This window comes from Phytophthora ramorum, assembly GCF_020800215.1.
Source record: "Phytophthora ramorum isolate Pr-102 chromosome Unknown Phyram_PR-102_s0015, whole genome shotgun sequence".
NCBI lineage: Eukaryota > Oomycota > Peronosporomycetes > Peronosporales > Peronosporaceae > Phytophthora > Phytophthora ramorum.
The window spans coordinates 166,267-185,961 of record NW_027150661.1 but is presented as its reverse complement, the minus strand read 5'-3'; the positions used below and the strand labels follow the sequence as shown (position 1 = coordinate 185,961).

Below are 19,695 nucleotides of genomic sequence, written 5' to 3'. Positions count from 1 at the left end.
TCACTCGCGGCCTTCTACTAGCTCAAGCCTTACAGCTAGCACCTCTGGTGCCACGTAGTTGAGGGTTCCGCAAGGCATTTTCATGAGTTCTTCGGGGTGCGCGAGCTTCGACAGCCCGAAATCTGCGATCTTGAGGTCTGTGAGTGCTTCGCCGCATAGAATGTTTTCGGGCTTGAGGTCGCGGTGGACGATACCCAGTCGGTGCAAGTAGTTGACGCTTTCAAGCAGCGGACGCATGACAAGACGAGCCTCCGCCTCCGTGTACCTTGCACGCCCTACAATCCGATTGAACAGCTCGCCGCCTGAAACCAGCTCCGTGACGATGAAAATGTACTGGCGGTCTTCGTACACGTCGTGCAGCTGGATAATGTTCGGGTGGCGCACGAGTTTCAAGATGGCGATCTCTGTGCGCAAAAGCTCCTTCTCTGTGGGCTGCAACTTGCTCTTGTCGATGATCTTCACCGCCGACTTGACCCCGCTGAGCTTGTGCGTGGCCTCACACACCTTGGAAAATCGCCCACGCCCGAGCTGCGCTCCAACGTCGTACACTTCTTCGATTGAGATTTTGTCGGTCGCTCGACGCAGTGCCGCAGCCCAACGCTTCTGAGAGTCCAGCGAGCGTGTGAATACCGTGCGCTTTTCACGAGAGCTGCCAGGTTCAGGCACGATGTCAATGCCGAAGTAGTGCAAACCTTTCTCGACAATCTGGTTCTGTGTGGGCTGCACCTCCACGTAGCAGTCACTCATGAACGTCACTCCGCGAGGTGCCGTGTCATCTGGGGATCTGCATCAAACAAAACCAGATGCATCAACTTCACGGAGTTCTAAGACGATCACCACTACGCAAAAGCAGTTTGAACGCACGCATAGTAGTAGAGAAAGTTGCCTTGCAGTACGTAGTGGCGCTTGATCATCTGCCGAAGTCGCAAACCGCGTTTCCACAGGTCTCCAGAGACACTGCACGCATCCTCCACCAGAATCGCTCCTGGTATCTCGTCCAACGCTTGCGAAGGCGTGGGGCTTCCACCGGAACTAGTGAAAGAACCACATCTGGACACCGAGGTGGCAGTTCCTGCAGACAGGGACAGCAAGCGATCCACCTCAGCTAACGCGGTCTGGATCTTAGATGTGACGCTTTCGGCTCCGCACACGCTCTTAGCTTCCTGCAGCAAATTACGAGTCTTTTCCAGCTCTTTGCGGGCGGAGTTGTCTGTCGAGGGGATTGCATTCGCCCTAGAAGCAGGTCGGCTGAAAGAACGTCGAAGTCATAATGGTTAGAGTTTGAAACCAGCACCTCAAATGGAGATGAACGTACTTGACATATAGACTCGTGAACGAATTGCGCTTCTTGCGCAGTTTGTCGTGTTCCACAGGACACGGACTTGCTGGTCCGGATGATAAATTTGATCTGCATCAACACAAAATTGTTTCATGAGGATTCCTACTTCTGAGCTGGCAAGGAGAATTTCGTCGCACCCGTCGACTGGAGCAACAGGAGCCGGGCTAAGACTGCTATTCGCCACTGGTTGGTCTTCCACCGGCAAGACACTCATCAAGAACTGTAGAAATGGCAAGCATGCTGGTGTAAATAAGGCATACTTGGACTGACAACACACTCGACGACGTACGTTCGTGACTCCAGGCGTATTCTCGCACCAGAGGCAGAATTGCTCAAAGCTGAGGCGTGTACTAGGCGGACACGGAAGTGGAAACGCCAAATCCACTAGCGCCTCAATTTCTTCCATCTACAACACAAGCGCGGGGTCAACCGCGAACAATTTCACCCGCGAGCAGTTTGTAGCACGCACAATTTTGCCCGGAGTCGACATTTCTGACCAGTTGTTGGTTTCCTCGTGCTGCGTATTTGGCTTGATAAGGTCTAACGCTGACTCGGGGAACTGGTGCAACATCGTCAGGAGCTCGTGGCGTGAAATGGAGCCGGCCCTGGATATCCACACGCACACAGGGTGTTAGTTAGTAAAAGCTCGTCACTACTCAACGAACACCTCAACGTACTCGCTGAGGTCGTAGAGGTCGAAAACAAACTTGAGCTTCTCCTTTCGTGAGCCTCGGAACAGAATGGCCAGACCATAGACGAACTCGTTGTAGTGGATGGACCCGGAGCCGTCTTTGTCGATCACCTCGAACAACCGTTCACCCAGCAGTCCACGCATGGGAAAACACTTGAGAAAGGTGTCTTTGTCTACGCTGACGCCGTCTTTACCGCTGGCCAGCCCCTTGAAAGTCTCACGTAGCAGCCGCATCTCTTCATCTCCGAATCGCTTCATGGCCTCGCGCTCCTCCGACGTCACTCGACGGCTCGAAAACTCTCGGGACAGCGGCGAGTTACCCATCGTAGCGAAAACGTACAACCAGTTCCTCGTAGTCTGCAGCAAAGTTGGAAATGGATGATGTTGAGGGCCAAGACAATAAATAGCGTGGTCAGTTTTACTGGGAGCGTCTCTTGCTGGTTCCGACACATGCGGACACCAATCAAAAGCTCGACTCCGATGAGAGAAACGATACTCAATTAAGCGAGATCAGTAGCCTTCAGGACGAAGTGGTCACTCTCAAGCAGCAGCTAGAAGACAAGAGTGCAGAATGTACGCGCTATCCTACTACAGCTTTATCCTTCACTGTGCACAATCCATGAGCGTCGGGTCCGTCAAGACGTCCTTCGGTGGCGATATCTTGCTCAGGTCGTCCTGGGACTCCGATGGAGTGACGACCTCCTCCTCCTTCTCCTCGATGGTGGCCATGTCGGTGTTCTTCGGACTGGCAACCGGACTCAGCCGTGGCGACATTGACTTGGCTGTAGACTCCTCTTCGCTCTCTCTCTTCAGCGGGAGCTCAGACATCTGCGAACCGGATGCCACCACTTTGTACCCCACCTTCTTCGTTGGAGCTTCGCAGAGGAAGAGGTTGCGCTCGCCCCGTGCTTCAGTGTTTCGTAGCACGCGCCGTCGAGGGTCGATAACCTTGTTGAGAAGGCTCAGGTCGCCGTGGTGCCAAAGCTTCGTCCGAATACGGTCTATGACTGCTTGGGGGTGAAGGAACGCTGCCTCCTCTTCGAGGCGCGTGTATTGTACCGACTTGTCCCCTAGCTGCTGCTTGAGAGTTGCCACCTCGTCCTTCAGGCTGCTGATCTCGCTGCGCAGTATCGCGTCACTCTGTGCCAATTCAGAGGCTAGTTCTGAAATGGTCTCGTTCACCAGAACCGTCGAGTCTGCAATCTCCTGCACCTTTCGCTTCCGATCTCTGCGCTCCATCGGAAATTCTGCAATGAAAGCGAGAAAGCTAACGATAGCGACTGAAGCGACGTGACCCCGTCAAGAACTGCCAACCGTGGCTCCTTGTCGCTTTGTGCAGAGAACCGTTTGAAGAACTCGAGAAAAAGAAATCATCAGGTTACCAACACTATCAACAAACGGTATCAGCAAAAGCGAAGTACAGACTGGGACAGCATGTTGAACAAGTGCTTTCAGACCAATAGTCATTAACCATCACTTCGTCCTCTTCGATGTGAAGTTTCCTTTTCAATTTTACGTGTACAATACGTACACCACACCACCTTTACACCAGTCCCCCTTGAGCTCTCCAGTCCACGTCTTACGTATCCGCGATGCACCTGCTGAACCTGACGCTGCAGCCGCCCACGGGCGTGCACCTGGCCGTGTACGGCAACTTCTCGGCCGCGCAGGCGCAGGAGTTCGTGGTGGCGCGGGGAGATGTGCTGCAGCTGCTGCGTCCGGACGCTGCGGGGCGCCTCGAGGTTGTCATCTCGAAGCAGGTTTTCGGCGTCGTGCGGTCACTGCAGCCCTTCCGCCTCACGGGAGGCGAGCGCGACTACCTCGTGGTGGGATCCGACTCGGGAAAGCTCGTGGTGCTGGAGGTGAACGCAACCACGAGCCAATTCGAGGCCCGACAGAGCGAAACTTACGGCAAAACCGGCTGCAGACGCATCACGCCCGGCCAGTACCTGGCGGCGGACCCCAAGGGCCGCGCCGTGCTGGTGGGCGCTGTGGAGAAGCAGAAACTCGTGTACGTCATGAACCGGGACGCGTCCAGCCGCCTCACGATCTCGTCACCACTGGAGGCGCATCGCTCCAACGCCATCCACTTGGGTATCGTGGGGCTCGACGTGGGCTTTGAGAACCCCATTTTCGCCAGTCTGGAGCTGGATTACGCTGATGCAGACGCAGACCCAAGCGGCCAAGCAGCGAGGGACGCTGTGAAGACGCTGGTGTATTATGAACTGGACCTGGGACTCAACCACGTGACCAGACGATGGAGTGAACAGGTTGCACGGACGGCCAATCTGCTCGTGGCTGTGCCTGGAGGAGGAGATGGACCTGGAGGCGTCTTGGTGATGGGGGAGAACGTCGTACAGTACAAGAATGAAGGCCACCCGGAACTCACGTGCGCTATCCCAAGACGTGAAGGAGAACACAGGGATATTATCATTGTTTCGGCGGCCACGCATAAGCAGCGGGACTTATTCTTTGTGCTGCTGCAGTCGGAGCTGGGAGACTTGTACAAGATCTCGCTCGACTATTCGGGAAACGCTGTGGACGAGATCAAGATCCAGTTTTTTGATACGGTGCCAGTGGCGTCCTCCATGTGCATCACCAAGACGGGGCTGCTCTTCTGCGCGTCCGAGTTCTCGAACCACTATTTATTTCAGTTTTTGAGCATCGGCGAGGGCGACGATACCGCGCGCTGCTCGAGTTTGGCCATGGACCCGGCCGAAAACTCGACGTTCCCGCTACGAAAGTTGAAAAACCTGGCACTGGCGAGCTCCATGCCGAGTTTGAGCCCTGTCACGCAGTTGTTGGTGGACGATTTGGCGAATGAACAGACCCCGCAGATGTACGCTTTGTGTGGTAACAGCAACCGCTCGTCGCTGCGTGTGCTGCGTCACGGACTGCCTATCACTGAGATGGCTGCGAGTGCGCTTCCTGGTGTTGCCAAGGCAGTTTGGTGTCTGAAGGAGTCGTACTCGGACCCATACGACAAATACATTGTTGTCAGTTTTGAAGACGCGACGCTCGTTCTCGAGGTAGGCGAGACTGTCGAAGAAGTTGCCCAATCTGGATTCCTTCGTGACCATGGATCGTTGTTGGTTGCGCTGCTTGAAGATGACTCGAAGCTTCAGATCCATCAGAACGGAATTCGTCATGTGCCAAAGTTCCAGCCCGTTACCGAGTGGAAGGCGCCTGGTAAGAAGGTGATTGAGCACTGCGCTGCCAACTCTCGCCAGGTCGTGATTTCTCTCGCTGGTGGTGAAATTATTTACTTCGAACTGGGTCAGTCGGGCGAGCTTGCGGAAAAGGGTAAGCTGGACCTTGGTTTTGAAGTCTGCAGTTTGGACCTGGGAGAGGTTCCCGAGGGTCGCCAGCGCTTCCAGTTCATGGCAGTTGGTAGCTGGGATAACACCGTTCGCATCCTCTCACTGGACCCCAATGATTTGTTCAGGCAGAAATCGACGTTGGCGTTGACGTCACACCCGCACACGCTGTGCCTTGCCCAGTTGCAGAATGAGACATCTACGCCCGACTCGGAGCATTCATCTCAAGCTCTTTTCTTGAGCATCGGTCTCGACAATGGTGTTCTTCAGCAATCTCTTATCGACCCGATCACAGCCAACTTGACGGATTCTCGATCGCGCTTCCTCGGAACAAACCCCGTGAAGCTTTTCCGTGTGGCGGTCGAAGGGAAGCGCTCGATCCTTGCGCTGTCGAGTCGCTCTTGGATCTCTTACTTCCATCAGACGCGGAGACACCTCACCCCACTATCGTGCGAGCTGCTTTCTTACGCGAGCTCGTTTAATTCTGAGCAATGTCCCGGTGGCATTGTTGCTTTGACAAACGAAGGGATGAAAATTTTGACAGTTGATCAGGTTGGAGACACCTTCAACCAGCAGAAGTGTAACCTGCGTTACACCCCCCGCAAGGCCGTGGTTCACGCTCCTTCGCGAAGACTTGTTGTCATTGAAAGCGACCATAATGAGTACGGTGCTGCGTACAAGAGGCAGCATGGTCTCCCAATTCCTGACATTCGAAGCCCTACGGAACAGGAGGAAGACGATGAGGACGAGATTAATGACGCGTTGCTATTCCCCCGGGGCCCGCAGCCGACTGAGAAGGACAAGTGGGCGTCGTGCGTGCGAATCATCGACCCACTGTCATGTCAAACGGTGGTTTGCGAAGAACTGGACGTAGATGAGCGTGCGCGAAGTATTGCTGCTTGTGTATTCCACGACCGTGGCGGCGAAGCATTCATTGTCGTTGGCACTGTCAAAAAGATGCAGTTGCACCCCCAGAAGGCGCCTGCAGGGGGATATCTGCGCGTCTACCGTGTCGTTGAAGGCATGCAGTTGGTGCTTGTTCATACCACTGAGATTGATGACATTCCTCACGCTATGTGCGAGTTCCAGGGGCGACTTCTGGTGTCTGTCGGACGAGCACTCCGAATCTACGACCTTGGAAAGAAGAAGATGCTGCGCAAGTGCGAAAACCGCAACTTCCCATCCATTTTGATCGAGCTGAAGTCTGCTGGTGATCGGATTTATGCGTCGGACATGCATGAGTCCTTCCACTTCGTGAAGTACAAGAAGGACGAGAACCAACTGGTGATTTTTGCCGACGACTGTGTGCCACGCTTCATCACTAGCAGTGTGTTGCTGGATTACGATACGTTGTGTGGAGCTGACAAGTTTGGTAACGTGTTCGTGTCTCGACTACCTTCTGAAGTCTCTGACGAGATTGACAACCCTACGGGCAACCGTATTCTTTGGGACTCGGGTCTTCTCAATGGTGCGCCAAACAAGCTAGAGCAGGTGGCACAATTCCACGTTGGCGACGTTGTGACCAGCATGGTGCGTACAAGCCTGGTACCTGGAGGAATTGAAGCGATCATCTATGCGACGATCATGGGCCGCGTTGGTGCGCTGATTCCCTTCACCTCGCGCGAGGACGTGGATTTCTACAGTCATTTGGAGATGTACATGCGCCAGGAGCAGCCTCCGCTCTGTGGTCGTGACCACCTTTCATACCGGTCGTACTACATCCCTGTCAAGAACGTCACGGACGGCGATTTGTGTGAGCAATTCAGCTTGTTGAGCGCGGAAAAGCAGGCTAGCGTGGCTGAAGACCTCGACCGAACGCCCGCCGAGGTGCTGAAGAAGCTGGAGGACATTCGCAACCGCCTTCTGTAGGGAGGATGGCCCCAGCACATTTCAACTAAACAAATAAACATGAGAAGGCGACGCGGTAGAAACAATCAAAACCGAGTTCTTCATGTGAGCACGAATGGTGGTTGAAAATTGTTGGTGACAGGAAAGTGAAGCCACTGCAACTGGCTCGAGCTCAGCACGGTTTAGCTGCGACAGCAGTAGGAAGGTACATTTTACGATCGCTACCGTTGGGAAAGAGCAGCTTCTTCGTTTCCTGGTAGATTTCTTGCACTACGGCTACCCGTGGCCGGAACGTCTGCTCAAAGTACGCACCCCCTCGACATCAGCACCATATTCAATAAATATGTGATCTCGTTCGTCTATCGTACCTCGAATGGCAGCACCATGTCGTTCTGTCCCTCTACCATTAGCACCAGCGAGTACACCACATTAGAGAACGAAATGGCCTCGTTCACTGCCACGCCGCTGATCTTCTCCAGATCCACGAACTTGCTGACCGCAGCTCCATTGCGCCGCCTCTGGCTCAGCTTCACTCCAAGCGCCGGCACCACCAGCATCGCCTCTATCAGCACAGGAATTTATGGTAACTACCAAATAACAACACCCACTAAAATACTAATTTCTTGAAACAAACCTTCAACTATGACGTTACCAGAAGCTTGGAAGACCCACGCGGCCACAGCAGCGAGCAGCAGAGCCACAACCAGTCGAGACGGGGATGATGCACCCCATTTAAACGTTGATAACACGCCAACGCAGGTGAATAAGAGCACAGCGATCAGCCCCCATGTAGATGTGCCTCTCTTCTCGTAGGATTTAGGCCCAGACAGCGCAAAATCCACGCCCTGCTGCCCATACACTCTCACGCGCAGCACCACATCCTCCGCTCGCGGCATCTCGTGATGAACTGCGCGCCTACACCAAGTTTACATAACTTACAATGAAGTTTTTATGGGACACAATTCGTTCGTCGCCATGAACACCAAAGCCGATCGGATTCTGGCTAAACAGCAGCAGCATGCGGCGGACGAGCACGAGCTGGACCTGTTTCTCAATGCACCGCAGGCGTCACTAGATTCCCCTGTTTCTTCCACCTCAAATGCAAGTTTCACCGCTGAAAGTTGCCCCACGAAATCTTCAGAAGGCAATGCACAAGTTCCACCTCGAGGCAGCGTTGACACTGGCGCATTGCTGCCTGGTTTCGTGGTTCTCAAGGGATTTCTGTCGCCCCAAGAGCAGCAGGAGCTGGTAAATGATTCGAGGAGGATGGGACTGCAGGAAGGGGGCTTCTATAAGCCTACGTACGCCAGCGGAGCTAAGTGTCGACTGCACCAGATGTGCCTCGGACGACACTGGAACGTGAAGACCGAGAAATACGAAGACCAACGCTCAAACTTTGATGACGCTCCGGTTCCTGCCCTACCGATGAGCTGGAAGTTGTATGCACAGCGCAGTCTTGAAGCGGCGAAGGCGATTGACCCACAGGTGATGGGGACGTGCAAGAACATGATGCCCGACGTTTGTGTTATCAACTTCTACAAGAAGGCGGGGCGGAACGGCATGCACATCGATAAGGACGAGAGCGACGAAGCCATGACTATGGGGTCGCCAGTGATTTCGTTCTCGATTGGCTGCGCGGCGGAGTTTGCGTACATTGACCACTACCCGGAACCACATGAGGCGGTGCCCATCGTCCGTCTTGAATCGGGTGACGTGTTGGTTTTTGGCGGACCAGCGAGGAATGTGGTGCATGCGCTGACGAGAGTTTATAATCGCACCCAACCATTGTGGTTGCGTATGCGTTCGGGGAGACTGAACCTGACATTCCGGGAGTACAGACCGAGTGAACTTGAGCGTTAACTATCCCCGAGCACTCGTGTTTCATAAAGAAACCAATGCATCGAGTCTGTAGGATAGAGAATACTACAGTACAGACAATCCTCTCGGTCGTGATATCCTGAGTAGTGATACCCTCCACGGAGAGATATGGGGAGGGCTCCCGATGACCGTCACCATACAAGCACGAGTCAAATATACCTCTACCCTCTAGTTACTGGTTTGTGATACAAAACACGTCATTATCACTATTCAAAGGTGCTTAACTATTGCTAAGGTCCATTTGGTGCAGGACGTCCGAAGAAGTCGAGCATCGACTTTTGCTGCTTGTGGCCTTGTCTACACGCAAGCTCCTCTCTAAATACTCGCTGCATCGTTCGAAGCCCGATAACGTCCCTTGAACGGACCCCCATCGCACCGGCGGTAACGAAAAGTTGTGCTATCCATTGAAGACGCTCCTTCAGCTCCTCTGTGGACAGGTTTTCGGGCGTTGGATAGGTTGAAGAAGTGCTTTCTTCTTCTTCGTCCTCGATACCGCCATCACCGACATCTTGACCGCACCCATTCTCGCGCTCTGAAGACTCGACCCGGCAGAAATCTTCGTCCGTTGGTTCATCCGCGAGGATGTTCTCGTCCGGTGGGTTCAGCAGCTCTTCAACCGACATCGGATTCGAGGGGTGGAGACGCGTCAGCATCTCTGCCAGCTCGTTCACGATGTCATCCTCCACGCCCGGCTCGGCGTACTCGCACGTGTAGTAGTCAAGCAAGCCAGTCTTCTTCCAGCAGTTACTGAAGACGCTGGGAAGCAGGGCGTTCCAGCTCTCGATGCTCCACAGTACTGCCTGCTGTACGTCGACGCTGTAGAGCTGTTAAGTTCAAATGTACCAATTTTACGGCACATTTCTGCCTTGTAATAACTCCAGCGAGTGATAATGTGGTGGTTCCCGACGCTATCACAAAGGAGAGGATTGTCTGTATTTGCATCGCACCAGCTCAATTTCGTTAGTCGCTTCACTTGCTTTCTGTATACTTTGTTGTGCTGGTTTGTGAACTGCACGGAAGAGAGCAAATCCTCTCTTTTGAGATGTAGAGGACAGATGTCATGCACTACCATGGGCTTTAAACCTGTGCACTTCGCAAAAGGAGTCGCTCGGGCGGGTGCGTGAAGCGAGCCTATGCAAGCCTGCCGGGGACCCGTGATACAGCGCCGAGCGCTATTTCTTTTGAACACACCACGCTCTGTACATGTATTACAAAAGTTGGCACACTACGGATACATAACCACTAATAATATGCTGGATATTTTATTTCTCAGAAATACTGTATATCCTGAGAAAAATGATACCGTATTGAGCAGGGCATTTTCGCGCGAGCGCAAGTTTCGAACCCAGACTCGTTTTCTACCAACGCGGATACGAGCATGGGGAAGTGGATGACCATTGACAACAAGCGTTCTCATCTGCAAGAACTTCGAGACTCCTGACGGTGCAGCCAATACGATCCACCTTTCGTAGGAAACCTCGCCAAAGTTCGCATTGCGTTTCTAGGCAACGACGTCAAGTAGCAACCCTCCATCCGAGTTGCGTTCCATCTGCCAAGGCGGCGAATCTGCTCTTCACTTGCTCCGTAAGTCTCGCCTAGCTTTGCCCCCGACCCACGATTTGCATGCGTCCAAACAGTTGAATCGATACCACAGGCGTCAAAGGCTCGTTTAATTCGATTCAGTTGTGTGTTGTACGGCATATCTTATATAGTTGTGTTAGATCCATTAATTAGACGAATGTCATGCCACTTTTTCCGACACGACACATCTGGAAAGGGCTCCAAATCGATCTGCCACCTCCAAAAAAGATGACACGCCACAGCATTAAGAGGGCATATCAATTTCGTTTTGCATCGCAGTGCTGCACCATACTCGATCCTGCCGTGCTGATTCGTCTTGCCACGATTCATTAGAATAACTAGAGGCGTGCACAGCTAAGGCCCTTCGTCCGGTAGCTCCAAACTTAACATGTCAGGTAGCTCGATAAACCGTCGCGTTTCTCCTCGCTAGCAACGAATGGCCAAGAAAAAAATCTGCTCTGTCGCGAAGGGCATCTCCATCATTGTCCGACATCCAAAAGTCACTTAATTGATTCATATCCTCCACGTTGTAGCCGTCTAAAATGGTTCCCAGACCCCGATCTACATACTGCGTGCGCTTACGCTCTGTTTCGTTCCGCTTTAAGGTGTCAAATAAATCATGATACGCTTTACCACGCGGGTGAGGATGTGAGTTAGTTTTCAAAGACTGCTGCAGTTTGTACATATCGATTACAGCTTTGGCATACGCTTCAATAATACGAGGAATAATATACGTTTTGAGGAAAGTCACTAGCTTGCCTTCGTAAACCAAACAACCATCATCATAGTTTTTCATTACACACCATTGCTTGAACTCAGCTTGCTTAGGCGCATACTGCTTCGTTGTGTTTGACGGGCGCGATGCTGCATGATTCTGCACAATGACAGAAGCAACATTCGTAATTTCCTGCGCGTTGGACACCGAGACTCGAGTATGAGCATCCATGAGGTTGACTTGCTTGTTGCGCGTGGTTGGCGTCGAGCGAAAGTGGAAGGGGGGAGAAAGTGGGAAGGGGGGAGATTTTGTTTGAGCGACTATCATTTGAACACGACGCCGATGCAAATACAAAGGGTATTTTGCACGGCTACGCTCAAATCCCCCACAGATCGTTGGCCCGGTCGACGGATGCGGTCCGCCTCGTCGGGAGATACCGAAGAAGCTAAACAGCCAACAATCCTGTCGTGCTATCTGTCGAAAAGACCACTATATTAATCCGTATATGCTAGCATATTGAAAATTGATTATATTGCCGAGTTTGCGTGCAACATTTAAAATGGCTATATCTTCATACTTACATATATTAAGATATGAAATAGCATAAAGGTGTAAAACAAAACGACACTGTCGTTGTAGATCGTGCAAATTCTTAACCCTTTTGTGATCCACTTAGATAAACTATAGTATACAAACGTAAGTCATTCGGTTGTTAAATGGTGCGAAAATCGCCCTTTTACAAATTCACGGTATTTTCTTTGCCTATCTCTTGTAACAAATCAGCTGCAATGATTTGCTGATGGTGTCTGATACGGGAATCTTACTTGGGTCAGTGTGTCGTGATGATTACTGATCGTACAGTGGACGAAATGCTATAAAGACGGTAGATGAGCTTGTATTAAAGGGCGAGAAAAGAGTCCTTGAATCGCGAAAGGGTTAACCGTTCGTCGTAAATCTGTATAGTCACGACGAAAGTAGATAGCTGCTCGCTTTTAAGCATCATGCTTACAGCTCATGAACATCTGGAAGTTCTTCGTTTTTGTTCAAGACGGTTTGACTCAATTTAATCGGTATACGGGGTTCACGTGAGGCTCCGTCAGTTTTTATAAACCTGCAATTTATATTTCAGACCTGTGGTTCACAGTTTCACAAAGTTCAACGGAGAGGACGTGGTGGCAGGATTGGTGGAGACGGTGGCCTCGCCGACGACAGTGTTCCTCAACGGAGACGCCGCCATGCTGAAGTACGTGCCAAGCACGTGTTACGACACGGTCCTTTCACCTAGGTGCTCCAGCAGCGTCGTTGGGGCTGACTCGTTTGACATGAAACTCAGAAGCATCTGAAGCATGTGAAGTCTGCAGAAGAGCGGTGAGATGAACGTTCGACCACTAGTGAGCAAAGCGCGCACGAGCGCACGTAGACCAAGGCGCGAGCAGGCGTGTCTGGATTGCAAGTACATCCGCGTCCGCGAACACGCGCAAGATGCTGGACAGGTATGCTGGATCGTTGTGCACCGCCGCAAGCAAGGTCATTTTTCACACGGCGCGGACACGGACTGCGACCCGCTCGTAGGGTGAGATCCTGGCGCATCCAGTCCGTCCGGGGATGAGGAAGCGCGCGTTGACGTCGGCATCGGCGTCGTGGATGTCGTCGATCAGAATGCGTAACCCAGCGGTGCAGCCTGCGTTGTCGCGAGCACTGCAACTCCGTGAGATCCTTGCTCCTGCACGGAGATGCAGGCACCAGCGCTATCCCACCCTGCCAGGCGTATGATCGTCTCGTCGCGCTGGGTCTCCATCTCCAGGATTAACGCTTCATGGGCCTGCAGTAAGGCCGAGTCGGACACTAGACACCGACAATCACGGTTCGCAATTGCCGACTGTTTCGTCGCTGGTGCGTTTGAGGAAGTTGACATGGCGACTCAGATCGAACGCAAAGCAGTTGGACTCGCCCAGACGTGTGGGTTAGTAAAAGCCGTGTACGGTGGGCCAGGCAACGTATTCCAAAGCCACCTTCTTTCCTGGGACAACCGTAATGCAACGATTGCTAGCAGCGTGCCTACGGTACCGACGGTGACAAACTTCCTGGTCGTGTTTGCCGGGCCGATAACTCGAGCACAGGAGCTAGTGTTATCGAAACAAGACGAGTGCGATGGTGGGTGGGTGAAGCGTCTCGACACGCTCTTACGGCGCGTTAATCCGCTCTACCGCGAGGTGAAGTTCAACCGAGACTTCATTGGAGTGGCTGACCCGTTGAGCGTATACTGCCCGAGGCTATCAGACGACTGCGGCAGTGTTAGTGAGATCGTTAACCAGGCACGCCATCGTCAGCAGACGGTCACAACATCTCAAGAGGAGGTTGCGCCTGCTGACGAAACCACACTGGTGTCATCGGATACTGTGCTAATCGAAACCAGCTCCAACGAGGAACAGGAAGCGCGGCTGGCACGTGCGCTGGACGCCATTGTGAGTCGGCCGGCCTATGTGGCTCGACGTTCAGCGTCGGTGTTGCGCAAGGACGACCCGTTCTACATGGATCGCGTTTTTCCGCATCTGTTAACTTTCGGTATCGGCGGATTCTCGAGTCAGCGAAGCCACAAGTATAGCAAGCGAGACATTGTGCTGCACTACCTCAACTTGTCAACGAACTGCTTCACCGAGGACCCGCTTTTCAAGCTGAAGATGTTTGACTCCTTCTCCACGCAGCGTGTGCAGAACGGTGTCTTCATGAGCGTCAAACGCAGCTCGGAAATGGCGACACGGGAGATGCACGTGACTCCGGAGGAGCTGGATGCGGCAATCGATGCACGAGTAAGCAAGAGGAAGGTGGCGAAGGCAGGGAGGCCAATCACGCGGCAAACGGAAGTCGGCAACGACTCGACATTGTTGCTGAAGTCGATCTCTGCGTCGACAGCGAAGATGAGGTGCAGTAGCCAAGAACGCGAGGTGTTCCAGCGTAAAGTCAGCGCCATGGCAATCATGTACGATGAACCTTCGGTGTTCTGGACGTTGACACCAAACCCAGATTCGTCGATCGCCGTCGCGTTTTGGGCAGGTTGCGATCTGCCAACTGACCGCCCGAAAGATCTCGTTGCGTGCACGATGATGCACATGCCAAGCACAGCTGAAATGAAGCGCCTCAGTGCTCAAAACACGGTACTACTACAAGATCTGCTGCAAGGCTCTCACCGATATTTTGTTCGGTTGGGATTTGTCCGTCAATCGACCGAAGGCAGCGCCCGGCCTCTTTGGATTCGTGAAGGCACTTTTCTACGCGCTTGAGCAGCAGGGGCGGCTGCGTGTGCATCACTATGGGTAGCAGGACCGCCACGAACCAAAGCGGACTGGGATGTATTACTCGGCGACGCAGTCATGCGTACGCAATTTGAGGAATATTGTGCATCGTTGTTCTTTGCTGAGCTACCCGTGTTTAGTTCACTGCAATCGATTGGGTGTCCGATCTCATCCTGCAATGGTGAGCTCAGTCTCATCGGGATCGACAAGAAATACAAGCACCGACTACGGAACCAGGCGCCTCCACCGACGGTAGCAAATTGCAACATCTGCTCGAAGGAATACATCGAGTCGGCACTGGTCAACGCAGTGTTGAAGCGTGCATGGGCTACACTTAACAGCAACCAACAAGCGGCTAGCACTGAGAATGCAGTGCGGGAACTCAGCATGAGATTCGGTGGTCTGGCGTCGGATCCCGCCACTGCGCGAGTGCAGCTGACTCGCCTGCTGCGCCGCGGTCAAGTGCACGCCTATCAGCATATTCATTCGTGCGTAAAAGGGAGGTTCGGCACCAAGTGTCGATATAAGTTTTTTTGCAACCTCGAGGACTCCACCGGTTGAAAGTGAAAGGTGAGATGCGGTACCATCGCCGTGTTGGAAACCAGTGGCTTAATCCGTATATTCCTCTTTGGAGACGCTTACTACACTTTAATATGGATTCACGAATGCTCGGCGGCGGTCACGGTGGCCTCTAGGCCACCCGCTACGCTATCCAGTATGCCACCAAGCAGGAGACGGTGCTTGACAACGCATCCGTTGTTGAGTTAGCCTTCCGGCGTCGCATTGAACGTGATGCTGCAATGGCAACAAGCAAAACCGAGTTAGAGCGAGGTTTGGGTCGCTTCATGCCCCTCGCGTACTCGTCATCAAGCGCCATGGAAGTCGGCGGCCCGCTCGTGACGACCACGTTGTTCGAGGATGGTGCCGCCAAGTTTAGTTGTCAGTTTGAGCGTCTTGTCGTGATCGAAGCGTTAAACCTGATGGGAAATGAGGATGTCAACACGTTGGTGGTCGAGCGCGGCGGCAAATTGTTTACGGACACGTCCATTCGGCGTTACACTAGCCGGCCACGTTGCATCGAATCGTGTTGCTGGTACGATTTTTGCGCTTGGTACAAACAAACGCGAACCCGGAGACCACTGCCTGGGGATTATTGCACGTTCGCGTCCGAAAACTTACACGAGCTTGCTAATCATGTACGGGTGCACGTCCTCGCGCGTGTCCAGTACCCACGAGTACCAGAGGTCGTAGAGCCGCGGATGCCGGATGCCCGATGCATTGACGACCCCGAGCTCAACGACAAGGCTGAACTTTATTACCGTCTCGTTGTGGTGCTGTACTGTCCTTTTAGGCGGCCACGGTATTTTTTGGATAGTCGCCGATCTGCTAAACAACACTTTCTGACGTGGCACCCATTTGACCAGCCCACAGTGCATCGCTCGCTAGAATTCCACCAACTATATTACCTTGCTCTGGACGAGGCAAGCGACTTCCACGCGCAGCAAGCCGCTGAGGAGGCAGATGCAGCATGTGACCACCCAGACGTGCTTCACGACCATGGCGGTGATGGCGAAGATCGTCCAGGTCTCGCAGACATCCTTGTCGCAGTGGAATCTGACTTGTGCAAATGTATAGCGGACTCACCGGAAGTAGACGATGAAGAGACCGCAAACATACTCGCTGTCGTGGACGAGGCGGCCATGCAAATGTTGCTGTCCAACAACGTTCTTGGCGGAACATTCCCGGGCGACGCATGCGGAGACGTTGTCGTGCGGCAGACACCGGTCAAGAAAGCCAAGGTGGCCGCGTTTGAAAATCAACTGGTCAGCGAAACCGTACAGACCACCTAGGGTGAGGTAGCGGCGCAGCCAGGCGAGCCGACAACCGAGGTCACTGTAGAGCTACTGAGTCAAGCAGTAACCGTCTTGAGATTTCAAGGGTCCGATGCGGAGCCGGTACAATCCGAGCACGAGGTTGCCTCCTTCGCATAGGTCCAAACCGTGTCGCAGTCGTTTCGCTTAAACGAAGAACAGCATCGTGCCTTTTTGCACGTCGCAGTGCCCCTCCTACACAAGATTGCAGACAAGGAGCTGGCGCCAGAATCGTGCTTCAGCATGCGTCCGCTCATCATCACCGGCGCTGGCGTAACTGGCAAGACACGGATTGTGGAAGCTGTGCAAACCCTTGCACGAAGTGGGGGGCGCCCAAATTGCGTTATGGCAACCGCGTCGTCTTGCATCACCGCTGCAAACCTGGGAGGACACACCATGCACAGCTCGGTTAAGCTGGGCATCCGGCAGAAGCAGTTGCCGCCGCACGTGCGAGAACCAATAGAAGATCTGGACGCGCTGTGGGACCCAGTGTTGTGCGTATTTGCTGACGAATTGTCCATGACAGAAATCGGCTTCTTCGGACTTTGGGAAGAAGCGCTGCGGCACGTCAAAAACTGCCCCGACCCTTTTGGGGGGACCATTACCGTGCTCATGTTCGACTTCTTTCAACTGGAGACAATCAGCGGCTATCAGTTGTACAAGCTGCCAACACATAAAAGGCCATTTAGCGGGCTCCAGCTACGCGGATCCTGGCTATACCGATCGATTGACAAAGTCGTGTATTTAACACGCAATATGCGTTTCGCGAACGATCCAGAATGGGGTGAATGGCTAGAACTCGAGCGACGCGGCAACTGGTGCACGGCCATGCGTGTGTTCCTGCAGCAGGCGTCACCGCCAGCAGGGTTTACGAATGCACTCTCAGGTGACTTCGCTCAGGTGATCTCAACAGACAGTGCGATGCAGAAACACGTAAACGACCCAGCGGTGCAGATTGCAACCCGTGCATTCGTAAGGTGTACAATATATCTGCACATCTACCAAAAACACCAACTTGACAGCAATCCAAACCATGCCAAACAGCCGCACCGGTAACATCCCCGTGTTCCTGAAATCGTACATTGGTCAGTAAGCTCTACGTTGCGTTACTAAGCGCCTCCGTACGTCTGACATGCTCCAGTGATTTGTGCTGCCACAAGCATGCCAGTCCGCATCAAGACGAATCAGTGCATCGTGAAGGGTGTTGCCAACGGCGCTACAGGCAGGATATTTCACATCGACTGGCGTTCGGGCACGCAGTTCGAGCGCAAACATGACGGCGGCTGGATTGCGTCAACGCCACCGTCCAACCTGTTTGTTGACATTCGAGACCAGCACTCCCGCGGTCGCTTACCTAGCATCCCGGCGGCATGGCCGGCGTCTGTCATGTCGGTGGTGCAGACAAGAGCAAATTTTTCGCTCGCTAGCGACACGATCTCAATCAAGGGGTTTCCGGTCGTCCCAGCGTTTGGGATGACGGTACATGGAGTTCAAGGAGACACACGAAACAAAATCGTCGTCACCGACCTACGGCCGCCGCACTTTCATCGAATTGATCGCCACACGCTGTACGTCGTACTCTCAAGAGTGCGCACGCGTGCAGGACTTTACTGGGCGGCCACCGCCTCGATGACAGCGACTTCGTGTATTTCTGCCCAAATGAAGAAGAGCTGGCAGACGATCAGCGCCTACACGAGCTTGCATTAACAACTGCAGCAATAACTATTGCGTGTGTTGATCAAGGACCACAATACGAACGTGAACAAACTTGACTCATGCTTCGTTTTCTTTACAAACATTGTGCATCTATCCCAGCGGCAATCCACGATCTCGTCTTTACCAGCGAACAGCAACAAAATTTCCAATCACCTAGGCTACGATCTGGTGTAGTCACAAGCCGCGCACAAGCTGTCAAACCGCACTTGATGCCCATATGAAACCGTCAGCTCACTTCCTGCCGGTACGAACTCGCACGTCACGACAGTCACTTTCCGCGCACGCCGGTTCGCCATCACTTCAAATCGGCAGTTCGCCACACATGAGTGATTCATATATCTACACATACTTCCATATCGACTTGCATCAATACGCGCGCTCCAGTCACACTGACTTCTGCGAACTCGAATCCGAACCCGACTGGCTCCGTCACGCGCGTACACTCAGTGCCTCGACGCAACACAATATTGGCCAACACAAACATCCCGAGGCAATGGCAGCGTAGACGTAACACCAAGTCCCATTCTGCTTGCTACCAGCTCCAAGCACGACAACTCTTGACAGCAATTCCAGCAGTTAACGCCACCACAGTAGGTTGCATCGCAAAACATCCCTGCCGTTGCGTTCACACAACGGCCACGCAAACACCCAGCAATACAGGAGAACTGTCCGAAATCGCCGGTCAGGTCACGAAAGGCAATACCGTCCGGGTTGACGCTTACGTGAAGCTGTGGTGAAGTGGATGTTGGAAATTTCGTGATGGACCAACGATGGGCTAGGATCGGACGTGTAGCGGGGCTACACATTCGGTTCACCTCCTACCTTAGTGCAACATGCACTAAGGCACACATTCAGGTGACCACCACAGGGTGGTCCACATTCATAGCAAAAGGCATATGACTGGTAGAAAGTAACACCTTTCTACCAATGAGAGTCATTCAATAGATAGGGGTTCTGCCAGCCATCCAATGGCAGAACCTCTCATTAGAAATATCAGTTTTAGGAGGAAACCCCATTTACAATCAATACAGTTCTCATTTACCACCAAAGCTTTCGTTTGGTTCATTTATCTAGGTTTAAGTATACTTGTGGATACAAGTATACTGAACTTAAGTAAATTACTCCTACGCTTCCTCCTACACGTGCGCACACGTGTAAGCTTAAGTAGTGGGTCTAAGCAGACCCATTACACCTGGTAGCACTTTGTAGTCCGTCCAACGACCGACTAACACGTTCGTATGGAATACGAACGCGGGGCTGAGAACCTGCCCTCGGACAGTAACATGTCCGTGGGTAGCCCAAACACGTCTGCAACGCATGTTGCGCGTGCAGACTGCCCCCACCTGTCGGAACCAGAGTGGGAGGCCCTCCAACGACTGTCAACAGTCATTGGGGAAGCGGCGGTAGCAACGATGTTGCGAACGCTATCACCGACGGAGCAACACG

General features: G+C 53.0%; 8 protein-coding genes across 8 annotated transcripts; 5 read left to right on the top strand and 3 right to left on the bottom strand.

Moving 5' to 3' along the window:
• On the bottom strand, positions 1-2,354 carry KRP23_12374 (putative myosin light chain kinase; the record flags this gene model as incomplete). Its single annotated transcript, XM_067882985.1, has 7 exons — positions 1-784; positions 865-1,248; positions 1,316-1,408; positions 1,477-1,559; positions 1,629-1,745; positions 1,809-1,944; positions 2,017-2,354. The coding sequence occupies 7 exons, from the start codon at positions 2,352-2,354 to the stop codon at positions 1-3; spliced, it is 1,935 nt and encodes a 644-aa protein (XP_067739282.1).
• Positions 2,355-2,633: 279 nt separating this feature from the next.
• On the bottom strand, positions 2,634-3,269 carry KRP23_12373 (uncharacterized protein; the record flags this gene model as incomplete). The annotated part of the gene is made up of 1 exon (XM_067882984.1): positions 2,634-3,269. One exon carries the CDS (start codon positions 3,267-3,269, stop codon positions 2,634-2,636), a length of 636 nt encoding a protein of 211 aa, XP_067739281.1.
• A 353-nt stretch (positions 3,270-3,622) lies between these two features.
• On the top strand, positions 3,623-7,216 carry KRP23_12372 (Spliceosome-associated protein 130 B; the record flags this gene model as incomplete). The annotated part of the gene is made up of 1 exon (XM_067882983.1): positions 3,623-7,216. One exon carries the CDS (start codon positions 3,623-3,625, stop codon positions 7,214-7,216), a length of 3,594 nt encoding a protein of 1,197 aa, XP_067739280.1.
• Positions 7,217-7,367: 151 nt separating this feature from the next.
• KRP23_12371 (Phosphatidylinositol N-acetylglucosaminyltransferase subunit H) lies at positions 7,368-8,091 on the bottom strand (the record flags this gene model as incomplete). The annotated part of the gene is made up of 3 exons (XM_067882982.1): positions 7,368-7,490; positions 7,564-7,757; positions 7,830-8,091. The coding sequence occupies 3 exons, from the start codon at positions 8,089-8,091 to the stop codon at positions 7,368-7,370; spliced, it is 579 nt and encodes a 192-aa protein (XP_067739279.1).
• Positions 8,092-8,170: 79 nt separating this feature from the next.
• KRP23_12370 (Alpha-ketoglutarate-dependent dioxygenase AlkB-like protein) lies at positions 8,171-9,055 on the top strand (the record flags this gene model as incomplete). The annotated part of the gene is made up of 1 exon (XM_067882981.1): positions 8,171-9,055. The coding sequence occupies one exon, from the start codon at positions 8,171-8,173 to the stop codon at positions 9,053-9,055; it is 885 nt and encodes a 294-aa protein (XP_067739278.1).
• Positions 9,056-13,138: 4,083 nt separating this feature from the next.
• Positions 13,139-14,650, top strand: KRP23_12369 (uncharacterized protein; the record flags this gene model as incomplete). The annotated part of the gene is made up of 1 exon (XM_067882979.1): positions 13,139-14,650. The coding sequence occupies one exon, from the start codon at positions 13,139-13,141 to the stop codon at positions 14,648-14,650; it is 1,512 nt and encodes a 503-aa protein (XP_067739277.1).
• Positions 14,651-15,921: 1,271 nt separating this feature from the next.
• Positions 15,922-16,512, top strand: KRP23_12368 (uncharacterized protein; the record flags this gene model as incomplete). The annotated part of the gene is made up of 1 exon (XM_067882978.1): positions 15,922-16,512. One exon carries the CDS (start codon positions 15,922-15,924, stop codon positions 16,510-16,512), a length of 591 nt encoding a protein of 196 aa, XP_067739276.1.
• A 366-nt stretch (positions 16,513-16,878) lies between these two features.
• KRP23_12367 (ATP-dependent DNA helicase PIF1) lies at positions 16,879-17,626 on the top strand (the record flags this gene model as incomplete). The annotated part of the gene is made up of 2 exons (XM_067882977.1): positions 16,879-17,510; positions 17,578-17,626. The coding sequence occupies 2 exons, from the start codon at positions 16,879-16,881 to the stop codon at positions 17,624-17,626; spliced, it is 681 nt and encodes a 226-aa protein (XP_067739275.1).
• Between the last annotated feature and the right edge of the window lie 2,069 nt (positions 17,627-19,695).